General features: G+C 44.1%; 1 protein-coding gene across 1 annotated transcript in view; it reads left to right on the top strand.

The window, feature by feature from the left end:
* The first annotated feature begins 301 nt into the window (after positions 1-301).
* si:dkey-110c1.10 (unconventional myosin-Va) overlaps positions 302-18,893 on the top strand; it is a 63,574-nt gene continuing 44,982 nt past the window's right edge. Inside the window, exons 1-21 of the mRNA XM_051935235.1 lie at positions 302-432; positions 866-976; positions 1,057-1,219; positions 5,792-5,936; positions 6,026-6,182; positions 6,275-6,418; positions 6,494-6,575; positions 6,657-6,764; positions 6,847-6,959; positions 7,101-7,369; positions 7,447-7,528; positions 7,608-7,748; positions 7,825-7,950; positions 8,018-8,101; positions 8,241-8,384; positions 11,045-11,142; positions 11,227-11,313; positions 11,404-11,727; positions 11,813-11,969; positions 12,076-12,315; positions 12,398-12,634. Coding sequence (XP_051791195.1) covers positions 406-432; positions 866-976; positions 1,057-1,219; positions 5,792-5,936; positions 6,026-6,182; positions 6,275-6,418; positions 6,494-6,575; positions 6,657-6,764; positions 6,847-6,959; positions 7,101-7,369; positions 7,447-7,528; positions 7,608-7,748; positions 7,825-7,950; positions 8,018-8,101; positions 8,241-8,384; positions 11,045-11,142; positions 11,227-11,313; positions 11,404-11,727; positions 11,813-11,969; positions 12,076-12,315; positions 12,398-12,634 — 3,039 coding nt within the window. The 5' untranslated portion in view covers positions 302-405. The remainder of the gene's footprint in view (positions 433-865; positions 977-1,056; positions 1,220-5,791; positions 5,937-6,025; positions 6,183-6,274; positions 6,419-6,493; positions 6,576-6,656; positions 6,765-6,846; positions 6,960-7,100; positions 7,370-7,446; positions 7,529-7,607; positions 7,749-7,824; positions 7,951-8,017; positions 8,102-8,240; positions 8,385-11,044; positions 11,143-11,226; positions 11,314-11,403; positions 11,728-11,812; positions 11,970-12,075; positions 12,316-12,397; positions 12,635-18,893) is intronic.

The following is an 18,893-nucleotide window of genomic DNA, read 5'->3' on the forward strand; positions in this document are numbered from 1 at the left end:
AGTAACAGTATACAGTATCTCATGCTGACAAGTGTGCCGTATTTTCAGACTCCCTCACCGCCAGCTCTAATTGCTCACACATACAGTCGGGAAATCCGCCCTAACTGAGCCCACCAGCCCATTTTGACAGCAGCCAAACGCCACATGCCAGCAGACTCCCCTGTCCTCAGGTCACCCAATGAGGGTGTTACAGGGTGTGCCAGGAAAGTGTCATCAGCATAGCAAACCCCAGCTGAGCTGCCCCATGTGCTCCTTAGCCTCATTGGGTTAACCATTAACCCGCCGACAACTTCGGAGGACAGGAAGACATTCTTCCTGAATGCTGAGATTTCTTTCTCTGGCCGCACAGACTGTGAGAAGGTGTCCTGCTCCACATCCTGCGGTGGACAGCCCTAACTCCTTGATATGCCAGCATTAGCACTCTACACTAAGGTAAGTGACTCCCTGGGGTTGTCTAGCAGAGGGCTGGTGGGCTCAGTCTGCGTTTGACTGAGAGTGTGGTGGTCTGTGGCAGGCTGGAAAAATATCATGATGAAGGTTTATACTGTTCTTTCTGTGGGTGCTGTGCTGACTTTTGTGGGTCACCAGGCCTGTCAGGTGAAATGTGGGTGATGGCTCAGTATCTGGGCATCCAGCGCCGCCAGCACAGTCCATTCCCCCACATTCCTTCAGCTAATCAGCTCCAAGTTGAGCAAAGGCAGCATCTGCTGACTGGAGTTAATCGTTAAGCTTCACTGGTCAGGGGTCACATTGGACTTACTGTACTGCTTTTGCTTTTCCCTTTTGTTTTACTCCTACAGTTTCACTGGGTGGCACTGCTGTGAAATCTCACTTTTTTTAACTTGGGTTTTCCATTTGCTTACAGGGCACCCGGGTGTGGATCCCAGATCCAGAGGAGGTGTGGATTCCAGCAAAACTAAGCCAGGACTTCAAAGATGGAGACAACAGCCTTCTCCTCCAGCTGGGCAGCGGAATGGTAATCCAGGCTCAGTTGAGTCCTCCTCTGGAATGTGACCAGCTGTCTGATGGCCACCTTGCTTTCTGTTTTCACACCAGGAGTTGCATTATTCCATTGGGAATGGTTTGCCCCCACTGCGGAATCCGGACATCTTGGAAGGGGAGAATGACCTTACTGCCCTTAGCTACCTACATGAGCCAGCTGTGCTGCACAACCTCCACATCCGCTTCTTGGAAAGCAATAGCATCTACACGTACTGCGGTGAGTCTGGGTGCCTGCTGGTCTCATTCAAAGAGTCCGAAGAGGCTGCTGGAGTCAGCTGTTCAGGAAGAACTGGGATGGGCAATTCAGGAGGGGTAGTCTGTACTCCCATAAGGTGAATCCCATTATGTCTAAATTCTCTCTCATTTACATGTATTTGCTTAGCCAACACTTTTATCAAAAGCAGCTTACAAAAGAGGTCAACATAATTAAGTAAGCATTAGTCTGGAGGCTGTTTGGGGTGTTACAAGATGATGGTGCAAGACAGTGGTGCAAAATTGATCATCACAAGGAAAGAGCGAAGAACAAAATACAAGTAAATTGCAGTTAACATCAGTTCACCAAACAAGAGAGTCATTGTCACATTGAGAGACTCCATATACTGTATATAGAGTTAAGTGGTGACATGTTCAGTACTCTGCAGACTAGCATCAAGGATTTGAACTTAATATGTGCCACCCACAGGAAGCCAATGTAGTGACCTGAAAAGAGGAATGACATGTGCCCGCCTCAGCTGGTTGAATGCCAGGTGGGCATTTTAAATCAGCTGAAGTGGCTTGGTGACACATGTCGGTATGCCTGCCAGCAGAAAGTTACAGTAGTCCAGATGTGACAAGACCAAAGCCTGTGCCAGGAATTGTGCTGCAAACTTGGTCAGATACAGTCTGATCTTGCAGATATTGTGTAGTCTGAATCTGCAAGACTAAGAGACAACAACAACAACATTTATTTCTATAGCACATTTTCATACAAGTGATGTAGCTCAAAGTGCAAAGACGAAATAAATAAGAAAATAGAATTACTTATTTGTAATTGTAATTACTTATTAATAATAATTAATGTACTTATTACTTATTACAATTATAGAATTGGAATAATAAGCAGACACTCATTTGAAGATCTGAGGTTACGATTTGGAGTGTAAGGTGAAAGGCATTCTGAAATACAAGATGGAGCAGATTATTGAAGGCTTTGTAAACCATAAGCAGGATTTTAAAGTCAATTCTAAATGACACGGGTAACCAGTGTAGTGACATCAAAACTGGTGTGATGTGCTCGGATTTTCTTTTCCGAGTTAAGATTCTAGCAGCTCCATTCTGCACTCATTGCAATCGATTGATGTCTTTCTTGGGTGGTCCTGAGAGGAGTGTGTTACAGTAATCTAGTCGACTGAAAACAAAAGTGTGAACTCATTTCTCAATGTTATAAGAGGTCTAACTTTTGCTATATTTCTTAAGTGAAAAAATGCTGTCCTAGTACTCTGATTAATATGTGATTTAAAATTCAGGTCAGTGTCAATAGTTACCCCTACATTCTTTACCTCCATCTTGACTTTTCAAGTTTATTTCTAATACCCTCATTATATCCATTTTTGCCAATCACTAAAATTTCTGTTTTCTCCCCATTTTGTTTGAGAAAATTACTACTCGTCTATTCAGAAGCACAAGTAAGACATTGTGTCAGTGAATCAAGAGAGTCGGGGTCATCAGGCGCTATTGATAAATATAGTTGTGTGTCATCAGCATAGCTGATAGAGACAGTAGCAACATGGTCCTGGAATGAGAGTTGGTCATCTATTACCACTCCAAGGTTGCGTACCGCCTTAGCGGCTGTTAGCGATAATGAGTCAAGCTGAACAGAGATGGGTTGCTGAATAGCCAGCTGATCTGGGGTAACAAGAAAGTTGTCTTTGCTAAATTTAGCTGGAAATGGTGTTTCTTCATCTAGGTAACAATATCAGTGAGGCATGCAGAGATTCTAGCTGATTCTGTGTGGTCCTCTGGAGAGAATGAGGTACAGCTGTGTATCATCAGTATAGCACTGATAAGAAAAAACATGGGACTCGATAATAGGGCTTAGTATGGTGGTGAATAGAGAGAAGAGGAGAAGGTCAAGCACTGATCGTTGGGACACTTCTGTGCTTGCCTGAGATCTCTCCACACCAGGACACACAGAGGGATCTGCCCAGCAGATGGGGCTCGAACCCACCTGACAGGAGTCACAGTGATGCCCAGGTCAGAGAGGGTGGCAAGGAGGATCTGGTGGTTAACAATTGAAGGTAGAGGAGAGATCTAGCAGGATGACGACAGATGACATGGTGATAGCTCTTGCCTACTGTAACATGTTGACGACAGTTAAGTAGATCCATCTCAACATCATTATCCTTCTTCAAGCTTGACTGGTTAAGATAAATAATATCGCTAGATGACATGCATTGAGTGATGTGGAAGTGGAGTTTGAGAATCAAATGGGTATGGCTATGATGATCATTTTCTATCATTTCTGTTTGCGTTTTTCTGAGCTTCCTCCCACATTCCTAATACATGTATGTTCTGTTGATCCTAAAGTGGCCCAGTATAAATGTGGGTGTATGAGTGTGCCCATTGCAGTGGTGCATTCTGTCCAGTGTTGGTTCCTGCCTTAATAGACTCTGGCTTTTGTAACTTTGTAGTGGAATTAGTTAGTTGTAAACAATGAATGGAATGGGACCAGAAGTAGGAAGAAGGGTTATTAATGGCCATGTGCTGTGACCAACTTTCTCATGTGCATCACATGACCCTCTGGAGTTGTGGCTGGGACTCTTATATATAGTAGATTTCCCTTGATAGGATGATGTCAGCGGGGACAACAGAGTTCATGTTTTGGAGGTGAAAGGAGATTTACATGTATGGGTGGAGCCTTCAGTACTGATTTGCATGCACATACCTCTCTCATTTTGATTTTACAAATGTACCTTTATGCCAACGTCAGGGCAAGTTGGTGATATTTCTTGTTGCTCTGCAATTGGCATTTTAGAACATTAGAACAATCGAGACGGGAACAGGCCATTCAGCCCAACAAAGCCCCCCAGTCCTATCCACTTATTTCTTCCAAAAAACATCAAGTCGAATTTTGAATGTCCCTAAAGTCTTACTGTCTGCCACACTACTTGGTAGCTTATTCCAAGTGTCTATCGTTCTTTGTGTAAAGAAAAACTTCCTAATGTTTGTGCAAAATTTACCCTTAACAAGTTTCCAACTGTGTCCTCGTGTTCTTGATGAACTCATTTTAAAATAACAGTCTCGATCCACTGGACTAATTCACTTCATAATTTTAAACACTTCAATCAGGTCACCTCTTAATCTTCTTTTGCTTAAACTGTAATCTTTCCTCATAATTCATCCCCTGTAGTCCTGGACTCAGCCTAGTCGCTCTTCTCTGGACCTTTTCTAGTGCTGTTACTGTATGTCCTTTTTGTTGCCTGAAGACCAAAACTACACACAGGACTCCAGATGAGGCCTCACTAGTGTGTTATAAAGCTTGAGCAGAACCTCCTGTGACTTGAACACCACATGTCAAGGCGTTATATAACCTGATATTGGCTTCTCAACACTGTCTAGAAGTCGATAGTGTTGAGTCCACTATGACTCCTAAAACCTTCTCATAAGGTGGACTCTCGATTTTCCGACCGCCCATTGTGTATTCAAACCTAACATTTTTACTTCCTATGTGTAAAACTTTACATTTACTGACATTAAATTTCATCTTCCACAAATCTGCCCAAGCATGTTTGCTATCCAAGTCCTTCTGTAATGATGTAATGGATTCCAAATTATCTGCTAATCCACCTATCTTGGTGTCATCTGCAAACTTAACCAGCTTGTTACTTATATTCCTATCTAAATCATTTCTATTTATTAAAAATAGCAGCAGCCCCTGCATTGCCCCTTGCTGGTCACCACTCTTAACTTCAGTCGATTCTGATTTGGTTCCTCACATCATCACCCTCTGCTTCCTGTGTCTGAGCCAATTCTGCACCCATCTAAAAACATCACCCTGAACTCCCACTTCTTTTAGTTTGATGCCCACCCTCTCATATGGCACCTTATCAAATGCTTTCTGAAAGTCCAGGTAAATAATCTCATCTGCTCCACTTTGATCGTATCCTTTTGTTGCCTCCTCATAGAATTCCAGCATGTTAGTAAAACACGACCTCCGTCTCCTGAGCTAACTGTTCAGTAAATCTCCTGTCCTTGCCAGGTGTTGCTCAATCTTTTCCTTAATTATTCCTTCCATTAATTTTCCTCTGATGCATGTTAAGCTTTCTGGCCTATCCGTACTTGGATCTGCCCAGTCATCCTTTTTATATAATGAGATGATATTTGCCATTTTCCAGTCCTTCAGAATCTCTCCAGTACGCAGTGACTTCCTAAAAATATATGTCAAGGGTTTATACTAGTACTTGCTAGCCTCCTTAAGAACTCGAGGGTAAATGTTATCTGGTCCTGGTGATTTGTTTGATTTCAGCCTATTTAATCTGAGCAGCACTTCTCCCTCTACAATTTCCAAATCCCTCAGTACCTCATTAGTCGTCCCTGTTATCACTGGGAGGTTATCCACTTGCTCACTTGTGTTTACGGCATCCACTGTTTCATTGTCTGTATCTTTTAATTCCCCTTTACTATTTGTGATGCACTTCACCTCCTCCTTGACTGCTCTTTTACTGTTTCTTTTGTTGGGTGTTGGCACTTTAAGGGCATTGCCAGTTGCCCATCTTTGCTTGGCTCTGCCTCAGTATGCTTTTCTTTGCAGGTATCGTTTTGGTTGCAATCAATCCATATGAGTCATTGCCCATCTATGGTGAGGAGGTCATTGATGCCTACAGTGGACAGAATGTGGCAGACATGGACCCACACATCTTCTCAGTGGCTGAAGAGGCTTATCGACAGATGACACGGTCAGTGCTCTCTGGTTTACATTTTGCTTTCCCACACTTCTCCGCCAAGTGTTTAAGGTGCCCTAATTTAGTCTTGTATCACTCGGCAGGGAACAACAAAACCAGTCCATTATTGTGAGTGGTGAGTCTGGTGCTGGGAAGACAGTCACAGCCAAATTCGCTATGCGCTACTTTGCCACGGTTGGGGGAACTGCACAGGAGTCGAGTGTAGAAGACAGGGTGCTGGCAACCTGTCCCATCATGGAGGTAGGAGATGTCTTGAAGTGCAGGGAGAGCTCAGCCAGCATGGTTTTAGAGAAAGGGTGTGCCTACAATTAATGAATGCCACCTTTTACCAGGCAATTGGCAATGCCAAGACAACTCGCAATGACAACAGCAGCCGCTTTGGGAAGTACATTGAGATTGACTTTGGGCCCCGGGGTGACATTGTTGGAGCCAGCATGAGGACCTACCTGCTGGAGAAGTCCAGAGTCATCTTTCAGGTACCTGAATAAAGTCCAGTCTCAACCTCAAATGGGCCTGCGGACACAACAACTGACTTCTGTGCCTTCCTGTAGGCCCCTGAGGAAAGAAATTATCACATCTTCTACCAGATGTGTGCCGCCAGACACCTCCCAGAGTTCAGCATGCTCGGACTGCGTGAGTAACCCTAACTGCTGTAGTCGTCCTTGCCGACTGAGTCGCTTGAATCATCTGCTGACTGTGACTGTCTGACATCAGGGCCTGCAGATGAATTTCACTACACCAACCAGGGTGGCAGAGTGGACATCCCAGGGGTGGACGATGCTTCAGAATTGGAGCTGGTCAGGAATTCACTCTCTCTGCTGGGTAAGTACGAAGGGGGTCCAAGCACTGGATGGCTGACCAGTGAGATTGTGAGACATGGGACTATTCTGTTGCCTCTCCACAGGAGTGCGTCCAGCCCAGCAGGCATCACTCTTTCAGATTCTTGCAGGAATTTTGTATCTTGGAAATGTAGACATCAGAAGTAACAGTCGAGATGCCGAACGATCCACCATCAACGTAAAAAACCTTGACTTTTATGGTCTTCTTGATATGTGCTTCTGTTTAGTCTGGCCTTTCATATCAGTCTCTCTTTAGGCCCTGCCTGTTCATCAGTATACACACTGCCCACCGTAATCCATGACTTTATGTTTCTTACAGCCTGCCGACAACTCCCTGCATGCCTTCTCCCAGCTTCTAGGGGTGGAACAAACCCAGATGGCACACTGGTTGTGCCACAGAAAGCTACAGGTAGCTGGAGAGACCCTGGTGAAGCCCATTGGGTTCCAGCAAGCCTGTGAGGCCCGTGATGCTCTCGCCAAGCACATCTATGACCGGTTGTTTGCCTGGACGGTGGAGCGGCTCAACAGAGCATTGCAGACACAGCACAGGCAAACCCAGAGCTTCATTGGGGTCCTTGACATCTATGGGTGAGTGTGGCATATGGGCGCCGTGCATGCCTGAGGGGTACATGGCATGCTGACTGTCCTCGCCTCTTGTTCTGTAGCTTTGAGATGTTCCAGATAAACAGCTTTGAACAGTTCTGCATCAACTATGCCAATGAGAAGCTCCAGCAGCAGTTCACCCAGGTGAGTTTGGGGCCTCTGTGTGGCTAAGAACCAGTCCCCCACATGTCCACCTGACCAGTTTATTTTCTTGTCCATCCAGCATGTGTTCAAACTGGAACAGGAGGAATATCTAAGGGAGGGCATCACTTGGAACCGAATCGACTTCCGGGACAACCAGCCCTGCATTGAACTTATTGAGGGCAAACTGGGAATTCTGGAGCTTTTGGATGAAGAGTGCAAAGTAGGGGTGGTTTGCAATGGGTGGGTAGGGGTGTGAAAATGAGGGTCCAACTGAGATGCTGACTCTGTCATTACAGATGCCTAAGGGCTCTGATGCCAGTTGGGCACAAAAGCTGTATGAGCACCATGTCAACCACAGCCAGCATTTCCAAAAGCCCCGTCTGTCCAACTCTGCCTTCCTCATCCTCCACTTTGCGGATATGGTAGGTGGGAAAAGGCCAGCTGATCCTCTGACCTATATGAGTGTAATCTAACAATCTAACCCTGTAGGTGGAGTACCAGTGTGAAGGTTTCTTAGAGAAGAATCGGGACACCATGTTTGAAGAGCCCATCAACATTCTCCGTGCCAGCAAAGTGAGTAACACCCAGCAGGGCTGGTGCCTTCTAATCACTTAGGTGCTGAAACGCTGGCAGGGGGAAATGCTATGGACAAGGATGTTGGGGTCTTGTGTGAATCTCATATATAAATCACCTGCCCTTGGATTTTTCACAGTCAGAATTTGTGGCAGAGCTGTTTCCAGATGAGGTTCCCAGAGAATTCTCCTTCCTTCCTAGTGCCAAGTCTATACTGCCAACAAGGAACCAACTCTCCTCTAGGAAGGCTGTCCGAGAGCACAAGCACACCGTGAGCTTTCAGGTGGACCATTTTCCTTTCTCTGTGATCCTCAGTCCTTCATCTGTATAAGCAGGTCCAGTAAATTCTGGGGAGAATCCCACAGACTTGAGGGAGGTCAGTCCACACCTCATCTCTAGGATGAATTATTGTAAAGGGTTGGGTGGCACACTGCATCTGCAACGGAGCTGAGGAAACCTCCCTATAACATGGAAGGCCTTTAGTGTGACATGAACCCTTTAAATGGAAGATGAAGTTAAGGGGCATTGGCAATGGCACTTCTTCTCTGTCAGGTGAACACAATGTCTGCTTAGGCAGTGCTACATTTCAGGAATGTGAATCTTAATGAATGGTGGGATGGTGCCCCATATATTTAAGGTGAAGTCCAGGGAGGTGAATCTTCACGAATGGTGTTATGGTGCCCCTATTTGTAGTGCAATGTCCAATAATATAGGTGGGCATACTTTAGCTAAAGTATGAGTGGATTTTTGGGTGGGATTCAATGACTATTAGGTTGGTCACCATCTGTAGAGTGCAACCTATTTTTTACACATGCATGTATGATATTATTTTATATCTGTATGATAAATGCTTGGTCACAAGGTGAATACTTGGGTACCATTTCCTATTTATGAAATGAGATATAGTGCTGGCACGCACATACTGTATGTGTGACAGTGCACCTGTCTATAGTGCGTCAAGCAGTGTCGCCCTCTGTCTGTAAGGGGATACTACTAGAGTGGTACCCTCTTATAGCTGACACTGTTCCCCCAAATATTACACTACTTGCTCAAAAGTTTTAGAACACCTCCGTTTTTTTCAGTTTTTATGGAAATGCACAGGGTTTAATGTCTTACTGTTTCATGAAATCAAAGCATAGAACAAATAAACAATGGCAAATAAAAAAATAAGACAAGGAATCATTAAGTGAACGAAATTTTATTCAGATTTTTGATTCATCAAAGTAGCCACCTTTTTGCTGATATATCGGCCAAACTGAGGTAACCCTTTCCATTCAGAATGCCAGTCACTCTGTGCAAGTCACCATTTCCAGCAAAAGAACCCCCAGATCATCACACTTCCGCCTCCATGTTTGACAGTTGGTGTCACACACTGAGAAACCTTCCTGTCACCAACTTGACGACGTACAAACACCCTGCATGATGAACCGAAGATTTCAAATTTTGACTCATTGGTCCATAAGACTTTCTCCCAGTCTTCAGTAATCCACAGCTGGTATTTCAAGGCCCTATTCTGTCCTGTAAGGAATGGCTTTCTTCCTGCCACTCGCCCTGTCAAACCTCCTCTTCACAGTAGAAACTGAGACTTGCTTTCTCTGCCCACTGTTAAGCTGTGCTTGAAGCTGTTGTGCTGTGAGACGCTTATCACGCAGGCGGGTGATCCTCAGAAACTTGCCTTCTGATTGGCTGGTGACTTTGGCTTTGCCAGTTCTCTTCCTATTAGAGTTGCCTTTGGATTGTGTAGGACACCATTGGACTCACTGACACTTTGATTTTTTTTTTTGCAATTTCACTACAGTTCTAAGGGTAATAATGTTCCATCTCATTCATCCATCCATTTTCCAACCCGCTGAATCCGAACCCAGGGTCACGGGGGTCTGCTGGAGCCAATCCCAGCCAACATGGGGTACAAGGCAGGAACCAATCCCGGGCAGGGTGCCAACCCACCGCAGGACACACACAAACACACCCACACACCAAGCACACACTAGGGCCAATTTAGAATCACCAATCCACCTAACCTGCATGTCTTTGGACTGTGGGAGGAAACCAGAGCACCCGGAGGAAACCCACGCAGACACGGGAAGAACATGCAAACTCCACACAGGGAGGACCCGGGAAGTGAACCCAGGTCCCCAGGTCTCCCAACTGTGAGGCAGCAGCGCTACCCACTGCGCCACTGTGCCACCCTCCATCTCATTTCATTTGTTAATTACCATTTACTTGCCATTATCACTGGAATTTACAACTTTCTACTGTGTAATATTGACCACGTAGTACTTCAGAGGGTGTAGTAACACAGTAACTTGAGTTTTTAAGTAATCAACAGAAGTTGGGACACCTGAGCAAATTGTTTGTTTCCACTTGCAAAGCTTGCCTTACTGTAATTGCTGCAGGATATCTGTGGCTAGTACCCTATTAGTTGTTCCCCGAAGAAGGCCCATTTGTAATATTCTGAAATTTCAATTTTTTTCAGTATTTGCTAACCTAAACGTAAACCTCTGGCAGTTTACTGTTTACCTTTTCACTATTTTGGTTCATTTATTGCATCTTGACTGACTAAATTTGAAGAAAAACTGGAAAAAACAGAGGTGTTCTATAACTTTTGACTGGTAGTGTACATAAGCCCAGTGTCTGGATGCTTGGCAGACGTCATTAGTTTGTATTTTCTATTCTGTTTGTGTTTTTGAGTGTTACTAATTGTTATTTTATTTTGTCATTTGAAATATTTAATCCCTTTTATATGTGTTTATGTCTGGTTTAGGTTTATTTTGTATGCATTTTTGTTTATTTGATACTATGTTGTCCGTACCTCGTCACGTTCCCATTTACACTGTTGCAGTAGTTGCGATCAGTGACATCATTGGTACTGCCAGTAGAAATATGGCCTCCTGTCTGTAAGGTCTCAATGTCACTTTTGTTTCCGTCTGTTCCCTTCTGCAGTTCCGCCAGTCTCTGCACCTGCTGATGAACACCCTGAATCTGACAACCCCACATTATATCCGCTGCATTAAACCCAATGACCTGAAGAAGTCCTTCTTGTGAGTGACCAGCTGGCCTCAGATGTCCTCCTCTTTCCTTTTCAGTATATCTTCCTTCTCACTGGCCTTCCATACTGTTTTCAGATTTGACCCAAAACGTGTGGTCCAGCAGCTTCGAGCTTGTGGAATTCTGGAGACCATATGGATCAGTGCTGCAGGGTACCCATCCAGGTAAGCGAAGGTCTTGAGTGATAGCCTCATGTGTATTTGGAGTGGACAGAGTGCCTCCTTTTGGTTTTAATAGTCGATTGCTGTTTTCAGGTGGACCTACCTAGAATTCTACAGCAGATATTGGCCCCTGTTCCGACGGGAGGACTTGTCTCTGAAGGACCCGCAGTCTGCATGTCGAAACCTCTTGGGAGCACTCATTCTAGATTCAGATCTTTATCAGTTTGGAAAATCAAAAATTTTCTTCAGGGCAGGCCAGGTGGCATACCTGGAGAGGCTGAGGGCTGAGCGGTTATGTGCAGCCTGCATTCTGATCCAGGCGTGGGTGCGTGGGCAGCTGGTAAGAAAGAGGTACCAGAGGACACGTAAGGCTGCCATGACACTGCAGACGTACTGCCGGGGTTTCTTGGCCAGAAGGTGAACAGAAGAAGACTTCAGCACTTGGTGCCAGGGTGGTGGTAGTGTTGTGTAGTGGTAACTTGTTTGTGTGTTCCTTTTCCAGGCTAGCACAAATTCTCCGATGGACACGGGCAGCTTTGGTGATACAGAAGAACTGTAGGATGGTTCAAGTGCGCAGACCTTATCTTTTGATACGAGCAGCCACAACAACCCTGCAGGCCTACACTCGAGGGGCACTGGCTCGACGGATGGCTTGGCAGGTATGCTAAGTGCTGTAAGTGGTGTCCTGGTCATCGTCATTGTGTGACAGTGAACCTGTCCACAGCCATGTAAGGCCTTGATGTCTTCTTCTTTCTTGTCTAACAGCTCCGAATGGAAAAAATGGCCACCATCCTGACAGCCTATGTGCGTGGTTGGCTGGCAAGGCGATGGTTCCAGCGCATCCGTAGTGCTGTCATTTACCTTCAGTGCTGCTGCCGGCGGATGTGGGCACGCAGAGAACTGCGGCAACTTCGGATTGAAGCCCGTTCTGTGGAGAGATACAGGGAGCTGAACAGAGGCATGGAGGTGAAGCTCATGCAACTCCAACTCAAGGCAGATGAACAGGTAATATTATGCCATGGGGCAAACTGGAAAGGAACAGAAAAACTCTGCAGTTATTGAAGTCATTCTGTGGCCCTTCTTGTAGGCCCGTGAGAACAAGGCATTGAAGGATCAGCTGCAAATGGAAAAGACAATTCACTGCAAGGAGGTGGAACGCCTGCAGGGGGAGCTTTCACGACTCCAAGTTGATCAGCAAGCGGAGGGTGTGAGTGAGGGGCAGGCTGAGGAGCTGGCAGCACTGAGAAGTATGGTGACACAAGAGCGGGAGGAGCGGCGGGCGACAGAAGAAAGACACGGTGCAGACATCGCCAGACTATCTGAGGTACGTCCTATCAGCCAGACGGTCACAACTACAGTGATCCCTCGCTATATCGAGCTTCGCCTTTCGCGGCTTCACTCCATCGCAGATTTTATATGTAAGCATATTTAAATATATATCGCGGATTTTTTGCTGGTTCGCGGATTTCTGAGGACAATGGGTCTTTTAATTTCTGGTACATGCTTCCTCAGTTGGTTTGCCCAGTTGATTTCATACAAGGGACGCTATTGGCAAATGGCTGAGAAGCTACCCAACTTACTTTTCTCTGTCTCTCTTGCGCTGACTTTCTCTGATCCTGACGTAGGGGGTGTGAGCAGGGGGGCTGTTCGCACACCTAGACGATACGGATGCTCGTCTAAAAATGCTGAAAGATTATCTTCACGTTGCTACCTTCTGTGTGCAGCTGCTTCGTGAAGCGACATGCTGCACGGTGCTTCGCATACTTAAAAGCTCAAAGGGCACGTATTGATTTTTCACTGTTTTGCTTTTCTCTGTCTCTCTCTCTCTCTCTCTCTCTCTCTCTCTCTCTCTCTCTGCTCCTGACAGAGGGGGTGTGAGCTGCTGCCTTCAACAGCTTTGCATGCTTCGCATACTTAAAAGCCAAACAGCCCTATTGATTTGTTTGCTTTCCTCTCTGTCAAGAGGAAAATATGTTTGCATTTTTTTAATTGTGAGACAGAACTGTCATCTCTGTCTTGTCATGGAGCACAGTTTAAACTTTTGAAAAAGAGACAAATGTTTGTTTGCAGTGTTTGAATAACGTTCCTGTCTCTCTACAACCTCCTGTGTTTCTGCGCAAATCTGTGACCCAAGCATGACAATATAAAAATAACCATATAAACATATGGTTTCTACTTTGCGGATTTTCTTATTTCACGGGTGGCTCTGGAACGCAACCCCCCGCGATGGAGGAGGGATTACTGTAACTCACATTGTTCTTTTTTTGTGATTTTTGTGATTTCTAATTTTAAGTTCAGTTAGAAAAAACAACAATCAACAATTAAAGAGAAAATAGTATTGGCAGCAGCAGTAAGTCACCTCCTCCCCCAAAGTCACCCTGTAAATGGGGACTTTATAGGACTGAAAGTTACCGATACTAATGTAGACCAGTGAGGGGGGCCCAAGAGAAGATAAGAGAATCCAAAAAGAGAAGATTAAAAGTTTAATAGGGAACCCGACTAACCAGTCCCACCAAGGACAGAACAACTTTCTAGTTCTGTGTTGCTAAACACTCAAGTAAAGCCATGTCACATTGCATGAGTATTTGTCGTGGATTAGGTCCGATTTGCTGACTGCAATCTCATTGCTGCACCATGTCAAATTACACAACTGGAAATTGCAGCCCATGTTATAGTTACTGACTGAGTGTCAATCTTCCAGTACAGTCACGCTCGCCGCGTTTTCAGAGAGCCAATAGCATGCTGCCTGATGGAGCTGGTGCTTTACGAAGAGTTAACAGCTGCAGTGGGATCAGCATCAATCTCTGCCTTTTGTATCTTTTTTCCATTCTGTTATGGTATGTAAAATGCAAAGCATCAGGCAGACGAGTTTGACTTCTGTTTGTGAGATCTACAGCTCCCATGCTGCCTTACAGAGTTGGCGCTGCACCCGTACCTTGTATGGTGCGTTCAGCCTCCCCGTCGCTATGTTCTGTGCATTGTACTGACGGTTGGGTGGTTCGATAGAACACTGTAACGTAAACCAATAGCCACCCCATCAAAAATGCTCCCTTTGGCTGCGTTCACATGATAAGCGTTGAGCTTTGTGCCGAAGTTAGAGTTAGTGCTCTGTTCCTGTACATGAGTGGCATGGCTGAGAAACGCAACTGAACAAACTGCTGAGATGTCATCATAATGTGATCGCCTCTTTTGATATTCATATTTGGCTGTTTATTTATTGTTTATAATTTATTATTATTTTCTGACATGAATATTTAAATTTTAACAAACATAAATCAAACAGTCAACTTCACCAAACTTCTTTAAACAACTGCACAACATTTATATTATGAACTAGGGGGTCCCCCCCTGCTCGCTTCGTTCGCCAGCCACTTTGCATCTCTGACGCTCGCGTTGTGAAGATGGGGGCTGAACGCATCCCAAGGAGACGCGGTCGCTCCTCCGAAACCCCCTCTTAAACGGTGATACAATGGGAAACAAATACAGTAATCCCTTCTCCATCGCGGGGGTTGCGTTCCAGAACCCCCAGCGAAAGGTGAAAATCCGCGAAGTAGAAACCATATGTTTATATGGTTATTTTTATATATTTTAATCCCTTATAAACTCTCCCACACTATTATAAACATTTCACGCACAATTATACAGCATAAATCCTTTGTATTCTCTTCGATATTAGGTAAGATTCGTTGAAATTATGTATGTAAACACAGTTTATATACAATAAAACCTAAATATTATTTTAAAGATATCGAGCGTCTCCGATATCACATATGTTACAGTCATTACGACAGACAGGCCACCAGCAATAAATACGTACAATGCAAGAAAAATTGTATACAGTAAAATGTGTGTACAGTGACACTAAACTATGTACATGTAATAAGTACTGTACGTAAATAATTAATTATGGTTACTCACCAACAATGACACGACGACTTGTCCGATAACGATGAGTTTAATTTTACTGCACAACAAAGGATAGTGTTACAGCTCTTCTAAAGGAGCCTCTTCAGGCGACTGTGTAGCACCGCCGTTGTACTTCTTCCAGCACTCTTCAATCCAAATCCCTAAAGCAGATTCCATCCAGACTACTGCCTTATCACGTCCACTTGCAACTCGTTTTGCGCCCTGGTTAAAGGACACTGCGGCCGTAGATCTTATATGCTTTTCCTCCTTTTTAAATAAAAACAATCATGGACTCATTGATACCATAATGGTGTCCTGCAGCAGTGTAGCTGTTCCCTTCCTTCAACATATCCAAAACTTTTACCTTTTCTGCAATCATTTGCATCTTCTGTTGGTGCTTGGACACGGCCCCTGAAGCAGTAGCAGGGGCACGTTAATGCTGAATGAGTGAGATGAGACTTCCTGGTTAATGCAGCACTCTGTCGCTGAGCCAATCAGCACACAGGAACTTAACTGTGTGCTCTGATTAGGTAGCTTCTCAGTCATCTGCCAATAGCGTCCCTTGTATGAAATCAACTGGGCAGACCAACTGAGGAAGCATGTACCAGAAGTAAAAAGACCCATTGTCCGCAGAAACCCGCGAAGCAGCGAAAAATCCGCGTTATATATTTAGATATGCTTACATATAAAATCCGCGATAGAGTGAAGCCGCGAAAGTCGAAGCGCAATATAGCAAGGGATTACTGTACAGTTTTATTTTTTACCTCCTCTTTGCTCGATCAGCTGCTGGCTTACTGCTGCCGCCATGCTGCGTGATCTTCATGTCGCGTGGAGTTTCGAACATTTAAAAGCCTGCACAGCAGCTGTCCTACTCTTTGTCTTTTATTTCCGTGCTTAAATCTCTTGGCACAAAGTCTCTTCTTGCGGGTCATGAGTTCTTGATATTTTTTAGTTTATAATTTAAAAACGGAATAAGAATCTAAAAATCTAACAACACATTAAATTTTGATATATTCTGAAAAGAATGATACCAAACATATATACAGTCATCCCTCACCTATCGCGGGGGTTACGTTCCAGAGCCCCCCGCGTTAGGTGAAAATCCGCGAAGTAGCGACCTCTATTTATTTTATTATTTATACATATTTTAAGGCTTTATAAACCCTTCCCACACTCTTATAAACCTTTCTTTCTCTCTTGTTAACCTTTCCCACACTCTTATAAACACTTCCTATGCTCTTAAACACTTTCTACATTCTTAAACACCGCAGACCAACACTACACACTGCACGCGGCGATCAGACGTCAATGTGTCTGCACTCGCTTTGTGAAGGGGGGCAGCTGAACTCACGCTGAGCAGAAATGGACTTTGTGCTGCTTCTGCCAAAAAGCCTGCTTGTCGCTCTGCGCGTTCTGAAGGAGGAGGAGGAGTGGGGGTGTGTGAGGGCTGAACGCACGTTCGCTCAAACCCTCCTCCCCGGAGGCGCAGTCGCATTGTCAAGGGGGTGGGGAGCTGAATGAACGCTAAGGAGAAGTGGACTTTGTGCTGCTTGTCGCTCTGCCTGTCAATAATTTAAAAGCCTGTACATCACCTATTTTCCTGTCTCACTGTCTTGTCTTGTGTGAAGTTAAAATTTTTTATAATAGTGAGATGTTACTCATATCCTTAGCCTGACATCCACATATCATATGTGTTAACAAAGTGTGTTTTATAAGTTTACATGTGTTTAAAGCATGTGGGATGGGTATTTTAAGGCTTAAACTATAAAAATGTTTATTTATATGGTCTTTCTATATCGCGGATTTTCTCCTGTTGCTGATGGGTCTGGAACATAACTTCCGCGATAGGCGGGCAATCACTTGTTTTTAAAAACCCGCGAAGTCGTGAATCCGCGAAAAGTGAACTGCGAAGTAGCAAGGGATTACTGTATGTAGGTTTTAAAATAAGCCTGATTTAAAGCGTGACAAAAAGCGTGACATAAAATCGCTGCACAAAATCGCTGCACTTAGGATTTTATATATATACTGTATATATATATATACAGTATATAAATATATATATATATATAGAGAGAGAGAGAGAGAGAGAGAGAGAGAAGATTACATTATTCAGCACATACCTAAAGGAAGCATAATTCCATTGACAGGTATGCCTTATAAAAAAATGTAATACATGTAATATGTAATATAAGGTCTTTTCTGATTTATACTGTTGAGTATGACTTTTTATACGCATTTCACTGTAACATACGTTTTAGCTAACTTATGCATTGTGCAGCAAAACCAGTACCGTACATATGGCAAAAAGTTCAATGACATTAAGATTTTACAATACTCTTCCCATTTTCCCCTCCAGGTTACTGGATCTTAGCATGCCATTTCAGATAACGTCTGCGTTCTGCAGCAAAACAAATGTGCACATGCAAATATTTTCATGCTTAAATGTCAAAATGTTGAAATGAACATAAGATTTTTATGGTATAACTCACCAACAGCCAACGTTTTTTCGATACAGTGACATTTGAGGTGAAATGTAATACTGCGCATTCACAGAACAGCTTTGGAGCACATTTCAAAAGGTTGGGTGGTTTGATAGAACACGTGTTCATTGATTCTCAAAATCTTGCACATAAAGAGCCTGCCCCTGTGACCTAAGAGAAAACCAATTCTGTTTGATTTTACCTTAGCAAGTCACAGACTAGTTGGTCTCAGATGCTGTGTATGTCACATTAAGTGATCGGCTTCATGGGAAGGTGCTGCCAAATACCTCAGACTGGCTAAAATTATGTAAACGAAGGCAATGACTGAAAATCGCTGGAGAAGTCATCTAACATGTCATTCGCTTAAGACGAGGTTAAAGAAACAGGATTTCCAGAACTTTCCATAGAGAGAGAGAAACAGACAGAAAGAGAGAGGGCTTGACTATGCTCATATTACCTGGCTGAAGTGACTCAAATCCATTTTTTTGCCTTAATGTGACACAAATATAATGTTTTCAGGGCTGTGTGGACATAGCAATTCAATCTTTTCAGACCAGATTTGATTCACTTTCACATGTGCTCCCAGATTGGATACATATTCCGTTTGTGGCCATGCGACATGAATGAGAATGGTCAAATCGGAATGTGTTTTGATGTGTTTTTTTGCCCATACACACAGGCTGAGTGTTGCCATCCCCAGCCAGCAAAACAGCAATGGAGGAGAGCTGCTGCTGTGACAACAGCCAAGATCCCACCATCGATGGCTCCTTTCTAATACCCACAAATCTCATGGTGCAAAAGTGCTGGCAATAGCTGCAAAAACAGCAAAAGCTGGTCATCTGACCTTTTTCTTTGCTTTCTTGACCACTGTACCACTGATGAACTATTTGCCTTCCTCCAGAACAAAATTTGATGCATACAGTATACTGTACTAGCTACCAGCATGTCCATTTTGTCAGTTTTATTACCATGAGTCATCTCACAAATATGAAATTTTTTTGTTGGTGGTGACGCGGATAGCTCATGCACACATGTATCAATGTACGCATCTGTGCCGTTTTGAAGAACAGTAGCTTTCACATTACAGTCTGATACAGGTCACTTATACTTGTGAAAATGAACTCTCAAGAAAGGCAAAAAATTGGAGTTGAGCAATGAGGAATGTAATGTGAACATAGTGTAAGCTCAACATTGCTA

This window comes from Erpetoichthys calabaricus, chromosome 12 (assembly GCF_900747795.2).
Source record: "Erpetoichthys calabaricus chromosome 12, fErpCal1.3, whole genome shotgun sequence".
In the NCBI taxonomy this organism is placed as follows: Eukaryota; Metazoa; Chordata; class Cladistia; order Polypteriformes; family Polypteridae; genus Erpetoichthys; species Erpetoichthys calabaricus.